This window comes from Solanum stenotomum, chromosome 2 (assembly GCF_019186545.1).
Source record: "Solanum stenotomum isolate F172 chromosome 2, ASM1918654v1, whole genome shotgun sequence".
Classification (NCBI taxonomy): Eukaryota; Viridiplantae; Streptophyta; class Magnoliopsida; order Solanales; family Solanaceae; genus Solanum; species Solanum stenotomum.
In genome coordinates, this window is record NC_064283.1 from 68,506,373 (window position 1) to 68,522,628 (window position 16,256).

At 33.7% G+C, this 16,256-nt stretch overlaps 1 protein-coding gene and 1 pseudogene across 1 annotated transcript in view; one reads left to right on the forward strand and one right to left on the reverse strand.

Annotated features, from left to right (window-relative positions):
* Positions 1-73: 73 nt before the first annotated feature.
* Positions 74-16,256, reverse strand: part of LOC125854618 (uncharacterized protein At4g14342) — a 24,891-nt gene continuing 8,708 nt past the window's right edge. Inside the window, exon 3 of the mRNA XM_049534203.1 lies at positions 74-284. Coding sequence (XP_049390160.1) covers positions 237-284 — 48 coding nt within the window. The 3' untranslated portion in view covers positions 74-236. The remainder of the gene's footprint in view (positions 285-16,256) is intronic.
* The window catches only part of LOC125854578 (putative UPF0481 protein At3g02645), a 6,488-nt pseudogene continuing 4,528 nt past the window's right edge, over positions 14,297-16,256 (forward strand).

The following is a 16,256-nucleotide window of genomic DNA, read 5'->3' on the forward strand; positions in this document are numbered from 1 at the left end:
CCACTCTCTTAGGCACTTGAGCACGAAAAAACAACTAATGAACTTGAAATGTATATGCATCTTAGTTGAACATGAAAATACAACTCAAAATGTGCTTTTGCTAGATCACTCAGATTAATACAAGTCAAATCTTTCATATCAAATCAACCTTACATGTTATGAACTGGAGATTAAAGCAGCAAAGTTTTAGGCTTGACAGAGGTCTGAGTCTGAAAGGGTGCTATCTGTTGCAACTCTTAATCGTCTTCCCTTTCAGGTGGAAGACCACAAGGCAAAAGCATTTTCTGCACAAGCACAAGTAAATATGGGATTGTGAGTAATCGTAGAAGACCAAAATCAAGGACGCATACTCACAGAACATCATATATACATCAAATAAATTTGTGATATTCAGGAAGATTTTGTCTTCTCCATGAAACAGCTAAGGCTTCCATCGACACTGAAATATTCAGGAAGTGGTTGGCCTTCCAGATTAGTAGCTTAAAAATTATTGCATTCAACAGGTGGTCATGCAAACATTCACAAGTGGGATTAAGTCGAGAATCCGACTAGCTTCATGACAACTGCATGTCTACTGTAGCCTTTCCGAAAACGTATACAATGGGGAGAAGTCTCCTTTCTTTATATTTTCTGAACAACCTCTGTCCGTTGAAATTTTTTAAGTGGCAACATAGCAAAAGAAGTTGTGTTTAACAAGGTATAACCTCTAAGAATAACAAGAAGAGAAACAGGTAGTCTAACGGGAGCTCTACATCACAGTAGTTAAGACTTTCACAAGATAGTCATTTTTCAAAACTTCTACCTGAGGAAGGTTGTACCACCTAGTATATACTCACAAAAAACTCTATTTTTGAATATTTCAGTCAAAAGGACTTCATGTTTTCTTCCTTTCCAAAAAATGTTCCTTCCACATTAGAGTTCATATCTTTCTGTTATCTTGATTTCCAACAAACAAGTTGACTATATTTAGCTTTTTTATTATTGAACTTCATCATTTATACCCTTAATATCAGCAAACATGGATATGTTTGTTTTCTTGGGCTAAAAACTGGACAAAACTTCCATTATTTAACCAGAGAACAAACACTTAACTCATGACTCCACACAAGCATATGAAAATGCAATAAATCCCTCTGTTTTGATCAAAACCAAATATGCTTTCTTTTCCCAGAAGTAAAAAAGAAAAGAGAGCAAACTATACAAAAAAAAACATCACTTTGTTTCGACACTCACGGAACGAAATTCCCAGGTACAACTACACAGAAAATGAAGATGAGTACCACAAAAGAGTACAATACAGCATAAAACGTCGAAGTATGTGCGTATTTTGGGTCGCTAAGGAGTTATAGACTTGCGCCAAATATGTGACAACCTTTTTGTAACGATCTTTCTAAAGCTATTGCTGAATATTTAGTTACTTAGTTTCCTCAAATGAGTCTTAGTCTTTATATTTAGTAACTTATTAGCCACGTCTAAGAAGCCATCACTCTTGAGCATCCTTTAAGTGCACAATGTAACACATGGTAGTCGAATCCTAAAAAATCACTAGAAAACCTTGCATTGAATGGCTAAATACTTTCACTGAAAGAGGACTCTACACAAAAAAGGGCATCAAGAAATGCTACAACTTGTTCTGCAATGCAACCTATAGTCCTTAACATCAAAGCAGCAACTTCCATTAACTAGTCGGTGAATAGAACACAGAACTATACATTAAAAGCAGTTAAAAACCTGCCTTATGCAAGCCAGCATATTAAGATCTAAAATTCAAAGTAACTGCAAAACAATATAAGCATGTTACAAACCTGCATAAAATTGTAGCGCTCTCTTCCAATTGATTCATTTTCTGCAATGGCAAAATACGCCAACATTGGGTAGTGTCCTTTCTTAGAAGTCACTTTGTTTAATATGTAGGTTGCAGTCAATAACACATTCTCCCGGAAGGAGATGGGTAAATTTGCTTTCGTGTCCAATAGTGTTCTATTCCTCCTTTCTGTTACACCATTTTGTTAGAATAGGAGAATTTTTTTCCTTATAGTATTGGGACTGCTTGGGATCTATATATAGAGATGCATTTGGAGATTCTAAAATATTGTGCAAGATTTACAATATAGTGTTAAGAGATTGAAAGTATTGACTATATTTAGCTTTTTCATTTTGAACTTCATCATTTATACCCTTTAAATCAACAAATATGGATATGTTTGTTTTCTATGTCATTTTTGGTTTAGAAATGGTTCATCCATGCCACTATTTGTTAACTAAAATAGTATAAATGAATCAAACTTTTAACAGATGGCATAGATGAACTTTTTTCCATTTCTCATAGTTCGATGATATATTTGAGTTTTTCTCTTTAAAAAATGATTTAATTAATGGTGTGGCCGAATCATAGACCACATGTAAAAAGTAATTTTGTAAAATCGAAATTGTTTTCAGTTAACAAATAATGGTATGAGTGAGCCTTTTCTGAAACGGAAATGGCATAGATAAGCCAAACTTTTAACTGATGCACGCATAGATGAGCTTTTTTTCAAAGTTCGATGATATATTTGAGCCTTTTCTCTAATTTTAGTTGTCACCTGACTTATCCCAAACATTATTTGCAGTTGTAAGCTTCTGAATGATGCCGTGATATTTTCAAACCCAACAATTTGATTCATCTGGAAAGACTTCTGGAAACTCTTTTACTATAGGAACTGACTGAATAGGAGGTAGCTCAACACTAGAGTTATTAACTCGGACTAAGTGATAGACACACCCCTTGGAAACTAACTTTCTCGCCTTAAGGTACGAAATAAAACGACCCTTAGTCACTGTTGAACTGCTCTTCCACTCTATAACTGGTTCACTAGGAAACTAGAACTTGACTACTCGAGTTCTACAATCTATTGATGCATAACAGACATGAAGCCAGTCCATACCTAGAATGNAGGCACTGTTGAACTGCTTTTCCACTCTATAACTGGTTCACTAGGAAACTAGAACTTGACTACTCGAGTTCTACAATCTATTGATGCATAACAGACATGAAGCCAGTCCATACCTAGAATGACATCAAAATCCACCATGTCTAACTCAACTAAATCAACCATGGTGTTCTTGTGATTGATGGAAATGACACAATCACATATACTCGCTTCGCTAGAATAAACTCCCCAACAGGTGTAGAAACACAACAGGGTTCACAAAGTTTCTCAGGAAGAACATCAAATTTTTTTGCAATATACGGAGTTACGAAAAATAAACTTGCTTCTGGATCTAGCAAAGCACAATCAAGAGAAAAGACTTTGATTGTACCAGTGACAACATCTGGAGAGTTCTTTTGCTCTTGACGACTAGTGATCGCATAGAGGCGGTTTGATCATCCACCAGTACCGAAAGTAGCTTATCTAGGTGTAGCCCTATCTGGTGGAGCAACTGATGAAGATTGGGCTCTATTGCCCTAATTCGTATTACCTTGTCGGTTCTTGGGGCATCTTTTAGGAAGTGACCCTCTTGTCCACACTTGAAAAAATATGTGGAACCATCGCAACACTTACCTGGGTGGGTTCTACAACACTTAGCACATACATGAGCCCAGTTACCTCCTTGTGCCACACTACCTTGAGACTGCGCAGGTCTAGCTCTAAAGTTCTACGAATTCTGACCATTATACTCTCATTTGTTTCTGGGTGCAGGTGCACTAGCAGATGATAGAGCAGGTCCCTTTTGCTTTTGCTGAAAGGACGAACGGTTAACATTACTTCTTTGCTGCCCGGACTCATTTCCTGTCTTAGCTTTCTTATTCCTGAATTCCTTCTTATCCCTCAGCTTCTCCTCCTCAACCTGCTGAACTGTAACATCCGCAAATTTGAAATAACTATGAAAAAACTTGAAATTGGAAATAGTCATTTTTGGAAAAAATTTAAAATCTGGAAATTTGGTTAAGTGTGGAAAATCAATGAGTTTTGGCCAACTTTGAGCAGTCATAACTCCTAGCTCATGATGATTTAGAAGTAGTTCCGGTTATGTTTGGAAAGCCCTTGGAATGATCTTTCCAACTCCACCGAGTTTGCTCAATTCCGAGTTCGTATGAGCGATTTATGCCCTTTGAATGTTGGGCAGTTGGCAGGGAATCCGTCCGGAAATTTTAAGGGCATTTTGGTCTTTTCCCTAGCCATTTCTTTTGGGATTATATTGTGTGTTAGGCTGATTTTGGATCATTTTTGTCCCATTTTAAAAGAGAAAGAGTTAGGGTTCTTGAGAGTGAAGAGGAGAAGAAGAGAAGAAGAGGAGAACAAGAGGAGAAAGGGAAGATCAAGCAAAGATTCGTCAAGATCATCGTGGGTTTTCGTCGGGGGTGATCCCTACCAAGGTATGTGAGTTCATAGTGATGGGTTGATCCTTTCCCCCACACACCAACTCATTTTGTTATTGAGAAAAGATTGGATTGTGCTGTTGAGGTTGTTGGTTTGTGTTGTTGATGTTGTTGATTGTGTTGTTGAAGTTATTGTTGGTTGTGGGATATGTTGTGGTTGTGTATTTGAGTTGAATCTCAAGTATATTGAGTGATTTTATGATCCTTAGTGTTTGGGGTTGAATCCATTGAAGAAAGCGTGATTTAGAGTTGGCAAAACAAGAAAGAAAAGTCGGAGTTTCTCGGCAAGAGGTTGGCGCGTCGCGCCTGCCAGCGCGCCCCAAAGGGGACTCTGAAGTCCAGCCCTTGGGGCGGCGCGCCTCTCAGAGCACCAGCAGGTGCCCTCTGAGCTTTGAGGGCTGGCGCTCCGTGCCTTGCAGAGCGCCAAAGACACTATGTTCTCCTTTTCTTTCCACACTTTCTCATGCATGTTCCTAGGTGTTATACCTATGTTCCCTAGTTGATTCCAACACCCCAAAGTGTTTCTAAACATCCCGAACTCATCTAAATGCGTGTGATCATACACCTTGAATTCAAAATTCAATTCAAGGCGAGTTAGTATCAAGCTAAGGTGAAGTTAGAGTCAAGTCAAGCAATGTTAAGAAGTAAGTTCAAGCAAGCCCTCCAAGCTTTTCAAGAGTCTTCATTGAACGTTTTCACTTCATTCTAAGGCTCAAGTTGCAAGTCAAGTAAAAGAGTAAAGAGTCAAGAGTTCCAAGTTGAGTAAAGAGTTTAAAGTTGAGTTCATTTCTCAAAGTTATTAGGGAACTATGTATTCCCAAAGAAGTTTTAAAGAAATGTTTTTACATTTAAACAAGGTTGGAAACTGAGATTTCCAAAGAGCCTTCGGGCTAGTTTTTGAGTAATTATCTCATATCAGCAGGAAGAAATATGTTTTGAAAACATAAGAGCTAGTACATTTTTTTAGGAGTAGTATCGAGCACCAAATTGAGGGAGCGTTCAAAGAACCCACAGTTTCCATAGAACCATATTAGCCACCATGGGTAGAAAAGGATTATACTTTTTAGATGAATCCTTTTCCAGATAGACTAGTGGATCCATTAGGCAGTTCAGGTCTTATACCTTTGGCCGGGTATAAGATGCTCTGGCAGCGTGAGGTCGATCGTTGTATCATCACTATAGCTCTCATGTGATGGTTGTCGGTTAGAGAAACTCCCACAGCAGTTATTGTATTTTCATACACAGAAAGTATTGTATTTTATATACATCAGTTCATTTGTATTTTTATATACATCTCAGGCTTATTGTATCTTTGTATACACACAGAGTTTATAGCAGGTTTTAAACAGTCTTTCTTTATATTGTACTTGTTTTAATTTGCCTTATATTGAAAGAAGTCAGTCAGGTTGAGTTGAGTTGAGCCAGGTAAACTATTCAGTTTCTACCAGATCTCCTTCTAGCCTATGTTGCTTAGTTTCCAGCTCGCATACTCGTACATTCCATGTACTGATGCATGTTGGCCTGCATCTTATTATGATGCAGACACAGGTACCCAGGATCAGCATCCAACACGCCGTTGATCTAGCTGAGCACTCCAGAGTTAGTGGTGAGCCTCCTTGCATTTCGGAGGACTCAATTATTTTGTGTTCTTAGTTTTGTTTTATTAGGGTGTTGCGGGGTCTGTCCCAACATCCATCTCAGTATTTAGAGGCTTCATAGACAGTTAGTCAGTTAGCGTTGAGTCTCTTATCTATGTATATATGTAAATATCCTATTTTGAGACCCAAGGTGCCTTGTTGGCCAGCTTTGTATCAGTTAAGTTGTCTTATGACTTTCTTTGCATGAAGTTATTCTGTTGAGTTAGGTTTCCGCTGAGTTAAGAAAGCCAGGCCAAGGGTTCGTTTGGGGCCAGCAATGGTCTCCGAGTGCCGGTCCCGCCCAGGGTGTAAACTCAGGGCGTGACATGAATATAGATCATCAACCTTGCTATATCCATGTCACTTATTAGCATGGCTACCTTACTTTCCTTACTTGACAGACGAGTCAACCCAACAACGAATAAACTCATCCTGCTCCTCATATCAGCAACCATCGTTTTGCTTCTCTTAGCTCACGAGGAAAGAAACACCTCATGAAGACACTCTCGACCATAGGCCAGCTCACAATCGGTTACATGTAAGCACGAGTTAGAAAGAAACTGTATAGAGATGAACTCTATCGCACAAAATGAGTATGAAGAAATTGAGATAGTTCCTAAAATGTTGTAGCCTCCTAATTATAGATGTGGCCGCTTCACACCGATAACTAAGACTCTATAGACACGACTTCATAGACTCCCGATGACTCTTAAATTATATGCTCTGATACCAAGTTTGTCATGCCCCGAGCCTACACCCGGGACATAGCAAGCACTTGAGTCCAAGCGAACCCTTGGCCTGGCTTGCTTACTTACTCAGCGAGAAACTTAAAAGCATAAATACAAGGATTCAATGCATCTATACTCAACTGTTTAATAAAATACTTAGAAAGTTTAAAGGTCAAACATTCAACTTGGCTAAAGTGGCAACTCAAGTCTTAACTTAATTGAAAAGGGAAAGTAAAGACTCATAAACTAACATCAATTTACTCTATCTATGAAGCCTCTAAATAACTGAGATGGACGCCGGGACAAGACCCACAACATCCTAATGAACTAAAATACTGAAAGCAATAAAAAGGATCCTCCGGAAAGCTAGGAGGCTCACCAACTGACTCTAAGTGCTCAACTGGATCAACGAGGCGCTGGATGTTGATTCTGATTACCTATGTCTGCATCATAAGACGATGTAGGCCAACTAGCATCAATACATTAAATGTATGAGTATGCGAGTTGGAATGCTAAACATAACATATGCTTGAAAATAATCTAAAAGGAACACTTACCTTGGCTTTATTCAACTCAAGAATAACTCAACTCAATGCAAAGTAAAAACAACAATAAGGGTGCAGTTTATACAAAGCATTTAAAATAGTAAATGACAACTCAATGTATTTAAAGAAATACAATAACAACTCAATTACATAAAAGTAATATAATACTGTGGGAGATTCTCTAACCGACAACCACCACTATGAGCCTAAGTGGTGATGCAGCATATTGCCCACGCTGCCAGAACTATCCTATACTTTGCCGTCATATAGAATGCTTTAACTAAGTGGATCCACTAGTCTATGCTAAAAAGCACTTAATGAGTCATCTAAAAAGTATGATCCTTTACAACCATGATGGCTACATGGTTTATGGAGACTTGAGTTATTATGACCTCGTGTCCCTATATCGATGCTCAATACTACTCCCAAAATGTACTTAGCTCATGTGTTTGTAAAAACAAAACTCTTTCTTTGATTTGGAATAATTACTCAAAACTTAGCTTAAAAGCTCTCTTGGAAATTGGTGTTTCCCTTTCTTGTTCAAAATTGAAAATATTTAAACTCTTGGGAATACTTAGTTCTCGTATAATCTTTGAAGAAATGAACTCAACTCTTTACTCTTTGCTTAACTTAAAACTTAAGTCTTAAAACAACGTTAAAACGTTTGTAAAAGACTTTTGAAAACTTTATGAATTTCTCTTAACTTGATTCTTGACTTCTCTTGACTTGACTCTTAACTTTCCTTGAATTGGATTATGGATATTTCAAGGATGGTGATTTGTGATAGGAACGATCACATGATGTTTAGTAGGAGTGTTTGTAGGTAGTTAAACATGAGAAAAGATCAAGAAATCACTGTTTGAAAGCAGGTCCGCGACGCGGAGATGTATTTAATTATTTGGTCGCGAAAATAACTTTTGAGGCAGAACGGTCCGTGACCGCTCCGCAAAGCAACTTTTCTCAAATCTGAGGAGCAGGTCCACGATGCGGCCCCACTGCCCAGATTCGCCCAACTTTTTCCTTCTTCATTTTCCAGTCCCAATTTGCCTAAACTCGACTATTTTTTCTCAAATTCTCTTTAGATTTAGATACCCAGCATTTGTACCTAAGAACCTAACTCAAAACAACTCTAAAACTCGACGTAAAGATCTCATAAACTTCTCAATTCAGCCCAATTCAAGAACGAAAACAAATTCAAGAATACATATGAAGAACATCAAACTTTCAACCTTTTTTAGAACGAATTTTCCTAAACTAAACATGTTTGGCGCGTGGGTGAACGAACACAACGCTATGAAAGTCTCACATACCTCGTAGGGATCACCCCTTGACGAAATCCACAATCTTAGCTTAGATAATTTGACGATTCTTGCTTCTTCTCCTCTTTTCTCTTCTTTTCTCTTCTCTAAAAACCCTAACTCAATATTGTAAAGCGTAAACTGACCAAGTTCAGTTTAGACCCCCAACTAATTACCAAAAACGAAATTAAAATAATAGGGTATGGAAAAGACCAAAACACCTTTCCAAAATTCGGATTGGACTTTTCTTATCCAAACAGCCCAACTTCCAAAGGGCATATCTCACTCATACGAACTCGGAATCGCGTAAACTCGGCGGCGTTGGAAAGATAATTCCAAGATATTTCCTAAGGTATCTGGAAGCACACCTAACTCATTTTGAGCTAGGAGTTATGGTCGTTTGAAGTTGACCAAAAACCCAAACTTAACACAACTTGACAAATTTCTAGATTTTCCATTCTTTCCTAAAATGATTATTTCCAATTTTTTGCTCTTTCTAGTTCTTTTAATTAGCGAGATGTTACAATGGACATATTATGTGGTATATTTTAAATTTTAGTCCATTCGAAAAGAACGTCATGCTTAGTTAGAAATAATGTAACTTTAAACTTCTAATTTTACCATTAATAAGATGATTTATAGCCACACAAATATCTATAACTTGAATATATATTAATTGCGTCATTTTTTCTTCAAACTGAACAAAAATAATAATTTGCAAGTAAGATAAATTTTCGTCACAAAAGTGTAAGAAATGCTCCTGTCGTCAAAAAATATGTATTGAATAAATTTATTTCAAGCTAGTACTTCCTTCCTGTTATATTAATTATTCATTAACATGTTTTGCTTTTTCAAAATCAAATTATATAAATTTTAATTAATATTTTAAAATATATTTTTCATCAAATTTAACTTAAAAGAAACTCTCATTCTATCCTTCAATTTTATAATAGTTAATAGTTAGACAAATTTACCCTCAAATTCTCATTCTCTCCTTCAATTTCAATTATCAAAGACGAATTTAATTAGGATATTTAGTACGTGAATATGTACTAGAAAAACCTGTTTGTTTGTGTTGATTCAATTCGATATGAAATTTTAAAAATATTATTAATTGACTTTTATTATAAATTTGATTTATAAATAAAAGTAAACAAAAATAGTTTAATGATTTTATGTACCAACAAAAAAAGAAAATTTATTTCTTAACCAATTTAATAAGAAAATTAGAAAGAGCGAATGTAAAAAAAGACAAATACAACTAGTTTTTTCTTATAAAGTTATGACCATAAATGATGGTACGGTTTGAATACGATTTTTTTTCTTGAAATATTCATAATTATAATTTTTCTAAATACAATATTATGTGAGTATGATAGTTACACAGGGTAATTTTACAAAGAGTATACCGCTATAATAAATGTCATTGTTATTTTAAATAACATGTTGTCATAGAAAAGTAAAATATGGCATGAAAAATTGATTCCGAAGAAAATTAAATTATTATAATAAAATATTGTTATAACAAATGATTATTATAATGAAATTTATTTAACTATATGATTCTATTTCTTTTACGTGGATTATCAATCGGCAATTAGTACAACTATACCTTGTTGACTTTTTATTTTTGAACACTTCTGGACTCCAGTTGTCATTACATATAACAATTTTAAATAATTAAAAATAATCGGTTTTTGTATTATAAATTTGCAATCCTCTTACTATATACTATATTATCTAGAGGATAAGCAAGAGCAACAAGGGAAAAAAATCAAAAGGGTAAGTTTTCTACAATATGTTTCATTCTATGATTTGCTCAAGAATTCAATTACATCTTTGTAGTATGTGCCAGCAGCCCCGGTAATAGAAAGAATGTAAGTGTTATCTGAAATGATTGGGTGTAAAGTGTCTGGAGATGGTTTTTTAAGTCCTCCGTCAAATCTCAGGTCTCAACTCTGAACAAGAGGTGGAAACTACCAAGTNTAATATATTCCATCTGATAATTAATTTTTTTTTATATAGAATGAGACTCTAAATCATTGAGTTGATTATTTGTTGAAAAATAATTCAAAGTTAAAATAGAAAATTATATTTAAGTTACATTTATGTAGTCACAAAACTCCATCATGTTTTGTTCCTCTTCAAAAATGTTGAACTTCCCTCCCTATATCACTTGAGTGAGAATAAGAATAAATAACTCAAAGCCCGGACGACGAGTGGAGGTAATTTATTTTTTTTTTATGCCTTCTTACTTGTTAGTTGTGTCAATTTTTATTTTTTAATACCTTCTTACTTTTAATCTTCTATTATATCGTGTCGCCACATAAAAAAAATAGAAATAATTGGATAAATTGTATTAACTTTGTGATACAGTTGGCTATAACTTCAACACGATATTACCGAATATCATATCAAACCAAAGTTTAATTTAAAGGTTACCGAATTATCGAACCAAAATTTAAAAAATTGATAGTTGGTATCTATTTTTAACTATCAATTACCGAATTACCAAATCTAAAATTCGAAAATCCCAAATTGAATACTAAATGCCCACCCTTAAAGGCAAGTATAGTGAAACGGAGCGTATTGTTCTTGGATCATATTCTTAAAGAGGAAAATCAACTACACAAAATGGTTTCTTCTCTCCAATCTAAGAAAATATATCGTAGATCGTCCTTTTCAAAATAATGCACCTATTAAAATTTTGAATACGCCTATGTACCAATCTCATATTCCTCATCCCCAATACCCTCACATCCTTAACCCCCATGCCGACCTTAATTGTGCTTGCTCAAATTTTATACAAATATTATATTCAACTTCTTATTTTCAACTTATTTATAAAATATTAAAAATAAATAATTTTTTTCAGAAAAAATAGCAAATCTTCCATCATACTGAACACACCTCAAAAGTGTTGTTCTTCAATATACTTGATATCAAATTTTAGAATAAATAGTGGCTTGAACACACACAAAATTTTATTCTATGATATGTTTTACCTTAAAAGTGTTGTTCTTCAATTATACTTGATTTCAAATTTTAGAATAAATAGTGGCTTGAACACACACTCAAAGTGTATTCTATGATATGTTTTCTTAAATGTAATCTCTATATACACTTTATTCGATGATACTAAAACTTTATTTATTCTAAGATAACTTTCTCAAAATGCACACTATTTCATGTTAGTAATATAGGCAGGTTTGCAATTACACAAATTAAAGAAAAATTAATCTATATATAGTATACCCATATAAAAATTTTATATTCACCATCTCTTATATTCCTTCACCTTCATAAAAGTTGAGCAGAGAAAAAGAATTTAAGAAGAAACTCAACTACACTCCAGCTAGTCCATTTTGAATCAGGTAATTTTTAAATGCCTTTTACAACATCCCATCCAATACACTACAACAAATAAATAATTTTGTGAGAATACTATAATTATCGCTATATTATATTTAGTGACAATAATATAATATAGATATTTAGTAACCAACATTCTAGATAAATGTCGTTAAGTAAGTATATAGTAATTGTCTCAATTGTACCTAAAGTTCCATCTCCTAAACCTACTAATATGCTACTCATTTTGAAACCAAACTAGTTCTTACCTATTGAGTTACAAGGTATTCTATCAATTTGAGTATAGTAAGCTGCAAGATATTTGATATCTTTCTTTAGTAGACTCCGTTCTTGAGTCCCTCCGTTTCAATTTGTTTATCTTCGTTTAACTCCATATTTTTACATTACAATAAAATAGTGGAATAGAACTTTATTATTTCCGTCTTTCATATCTCCTTGATTCATCACTTTTTAAATTTGTAAAAGTGTTTAGAGAGTTTTAATCAAATTAAAATTCTACGAAAGTATACTTAGTATCGTGTTCTAACTTCTACTTGTGAGTTGTGACTCTTACATAACAACAGCAACACAACATATCCAATGTAGTTCCACAAAGTGGAGTTTGAGATGGTAGAGTGTACACAGACCTTGCCTGAGATAAAGAGGCTATTTTGGATATATTTTCGATAGTATAGGAAAATAGTATTACACTAAAATAATATTCTAATTAAACTATATGAAATCATAAATAGCAATAAAAATTGAAGAACAAGAAACTACAAGAATATATAGTCCTATGACTACTAGTAAGGGCAACAAGAAAATGCCCTTTAAATTTGTCCGATGTTTTTCCTTTAAGTACTTATACTAAAGAGTATACCTATTGAATACTTGGATTATGTATAAAATGTTCCTAATAAACATGTTTTAGACAATAAAGTTTTAAATCGCTTGATTTTCACGTATTTGACATAAAAATTGTTGTTAGAAGATATTCTATCGACATTTTAGTAGTTTTTATTGAAATTAAAAAGAATGTGTTTTTTGTAGGAATTAGAATTGAAGAAAGAGGGATGGCACACTCCATTGAGATTACCTCAATAGATAACCAAACTCCACACTGCTTCTCCAAACGGAAAAAGATGAGGTATCTCTCTATCAATTTAGTTTTTTATTTCATTAACCCACTTTTCTTTTGGCAATTAAATATAGAATTTTTTAGACTATTTCCTTTCATCTGATTTTAGGTCTACCTCATAATTCCTAACATATTCACAAACTATGGTTTTACACCTTATGGATTTTTTAAAAAATTGAGTCGGGTCTGGAGGAGTAAAGAAAATATGTCGGGTGAAGTAAGTTTTAAAAGTCTTGTTGGCATTTTTAAAATTAAAAAAAAAAAAAAGCAGTTTTAAGTTACTTTTTTTTAATTCGTCTTGTTAACGAAAAAGGTAAATATAGATAATTTGTTAAACGATGATGTATATATGCACAACTTTTTTAAACGCAGATCAAGGAAACAAATGATGAAGATCCATCAGGGTCGCAAACAAAGAAAAGTATAAATCAAATCTTTGATAAAATGTTTGAGGATTTGCGCAAATCATCTTTTAAATCGAGTACACCATATTCAAAGTAAATGTGCGGCTACATGAATCAAATCCAGATGCTTATACACCAAAGATGGTCTCTATTGGTCCTTACCATAGGAAAAATGCTCAACTTCGTCCAATGAAAAAGTACAAACTATTGTACCTACAACGGTTTCTTCAACGAGAAGAGGAGCTTGATGTGCAAACGTGCATCAAAATGTTGGAGGATGAGAAGGAGGATTTACTAATGTGTTACGACAATATAGAAGATGTCGATACTAATGAATTTTGCAAAATGTTGTTGCTTGATGGTTGCTTTGTGGTTGCGTTTATTCGAGAGCGTTCTGAAATATATCCAAAAGGGGAAGACAAAATTATCAATTTTGTTGATTACAAATATAATCAAATACTCCGAGACTTGTTGTTACTAGAAAACCAACTTCCTTTCGTTGTCCTCAAATGGCTTCATTTAATGACAGCGAAACATGGAGAATTACCATTGGAAAAACTGGCGATCACTTTGTTCAGCCATGTTGTTAACTTGGGATATATTCATTGGAACACGATTTTTCATGTGATCTGACATATATTGAAATGAAACATTTACTTGAAGTAGTACACGTTGCTTCATGTCCGATGAATTGCATGAAATTGTCAAACGACATTAATGACACCAAGTGGAATAAGGTCATGCCAAATGCAACAGAGCTTTCCGAAGCTGGAGTTAGATTTGCAATCATACGACGATAAGTTTATTTGATATAAAGTTTGAGAATGGCGGATTGATGACAATACCTTCTATTGATGTGGTAGATAGTACTGAAACCCTCCCAAGAAATTTCATTGCTTGTGAGCAACAATCAACTGATTTACAATATTTATATTTCAATGATTATGCAATTTTTATGGATCAACTAATCGACTTAGATCAAGATGCGAGTTTGCTTCGCCGTCAAAAAATCATAGCAAACTGGATAGGAGGGGACAAAGAAGTGGCTAGCCTCTTCAACAAAATCGGAAATGGGGTCACTACATATTCCAACTTCTATTACAGAAAAGTATTCTTAGAAGCAGTTAAACATTGTGATGAAAAACCATGGAACAGAATGAAGGCAAGTTTGAAGCACAATTATTTTAGTAATCCTTGGATAGGAGCTTCAACTATGACAGCCATCATACTCCTCATACTCACAGCTATACAGACTATTCTAGCTATCATAAGCGCCTTTAAAGGTAAGAAGTAATTGTCTCAATTGTAATTATACTCTCTCATTTTATGTTTAATTTGTCATTAATTAAAGAAATGATTGCTTCAACACATACTTACCCTATTGTCCACCTGACTTCTATATTGCATGCGATAGTTAATTATTGGTAATAGCTTATTTTTGGTAAACATATTATTTTAATGGGAAATGCTAAATGGCCAGAAATTTTGGTAAAAATTTGGCCAGAAAATTTTTAAAATTATAATATTTTTTTATTTTAAAATAAACAGATCTTTTTTCCATTTTTAAGTTAAAAGGTATTAAATTTGAAAGGGTAAAAATGTTTTAAAAGGTAAAATAACATAGATAAAATATCATTCTGGCCAAAAAGATTTTTCCTATTTTAATTAGAGGCAATTACTAGAGACAATTACACTTTAGCACTCTTTGTAAATGTCACTAAAATCTATAACGATATTGGATCTAATGAAAATTAAATAAAGACTTTCGCACTCTTTAGTAATGCGCGAACGGTAGAAGTCTTTTTTGTTACCGTGACATGAGAGTCATATGTTAAATTGGCTGCAGTTGTGTTTGCAATCTGAGCAACATGTCCACAATGTGTAAATAAAATTAAGGGAAAATTGTATGAAATAGCAAACTACTAATTCAAATTAAATGTTATAGTCATAATTTATTTTAATTGTAATTTGTAGTAAACATCCCTTTTTTGTCATCTGATTCGGTATACAATTAGCCATTTTCGGTGTACAATTAGCCATTTCATACATTTCGGTATAAAATGTATAAAATGTGTTTGTGTTTGTATAAAGCGAGAGAAAAGTGTACTATACACTTATAATTATACAAATACAGATCTTATTATACAAATTACAATGTATAAATGAATTTATACAAAACTGAACAATTTGTATAAAATTGGATGTTTGTAGCGAATTATACAAATCAAAAGCTCCATAGCAAACATAAAATTTGCTATGGAACACAATTATGCAAACTATAGCTATAACATACAAATATAATTTTTATATTTGCTATATGTGAAAGTTACTCTAAAATTAACTCTATGGACACTTCCAAGAGTAATAAGGCCAGAGAGAAACAGTTAAAAATCAAACCAAAAAGGTCCATAATTAATATCTTATAAAATTACTTCCTTTGTTGAAAAAATTAAAATAAAAAAATAACTTTCTAAAATTATAACTATTGATTGAATGAGTACCATATGAGAAATTATCCCTCGAATAATATGTCCAGCTTGAATTAATATATTCCGTCTAATAATCAATTTTTTTTAACAGAACTGAGACTCGTAATAATAATTGAGCTAATTATTTCTTAAAACAATAATTCAAAGTTAGGATAGAAAATTAAATTTATTCAAGATTTTTTATGTCACATGCACATGCAATTACTTCAGGACCAAGGCACCCAAAAACTATATATTAAAAAGAAATAGTGCCCCAAACAAATTATATAGTATGTTGTGCACATGCATCGCACAAGTTTCACAACG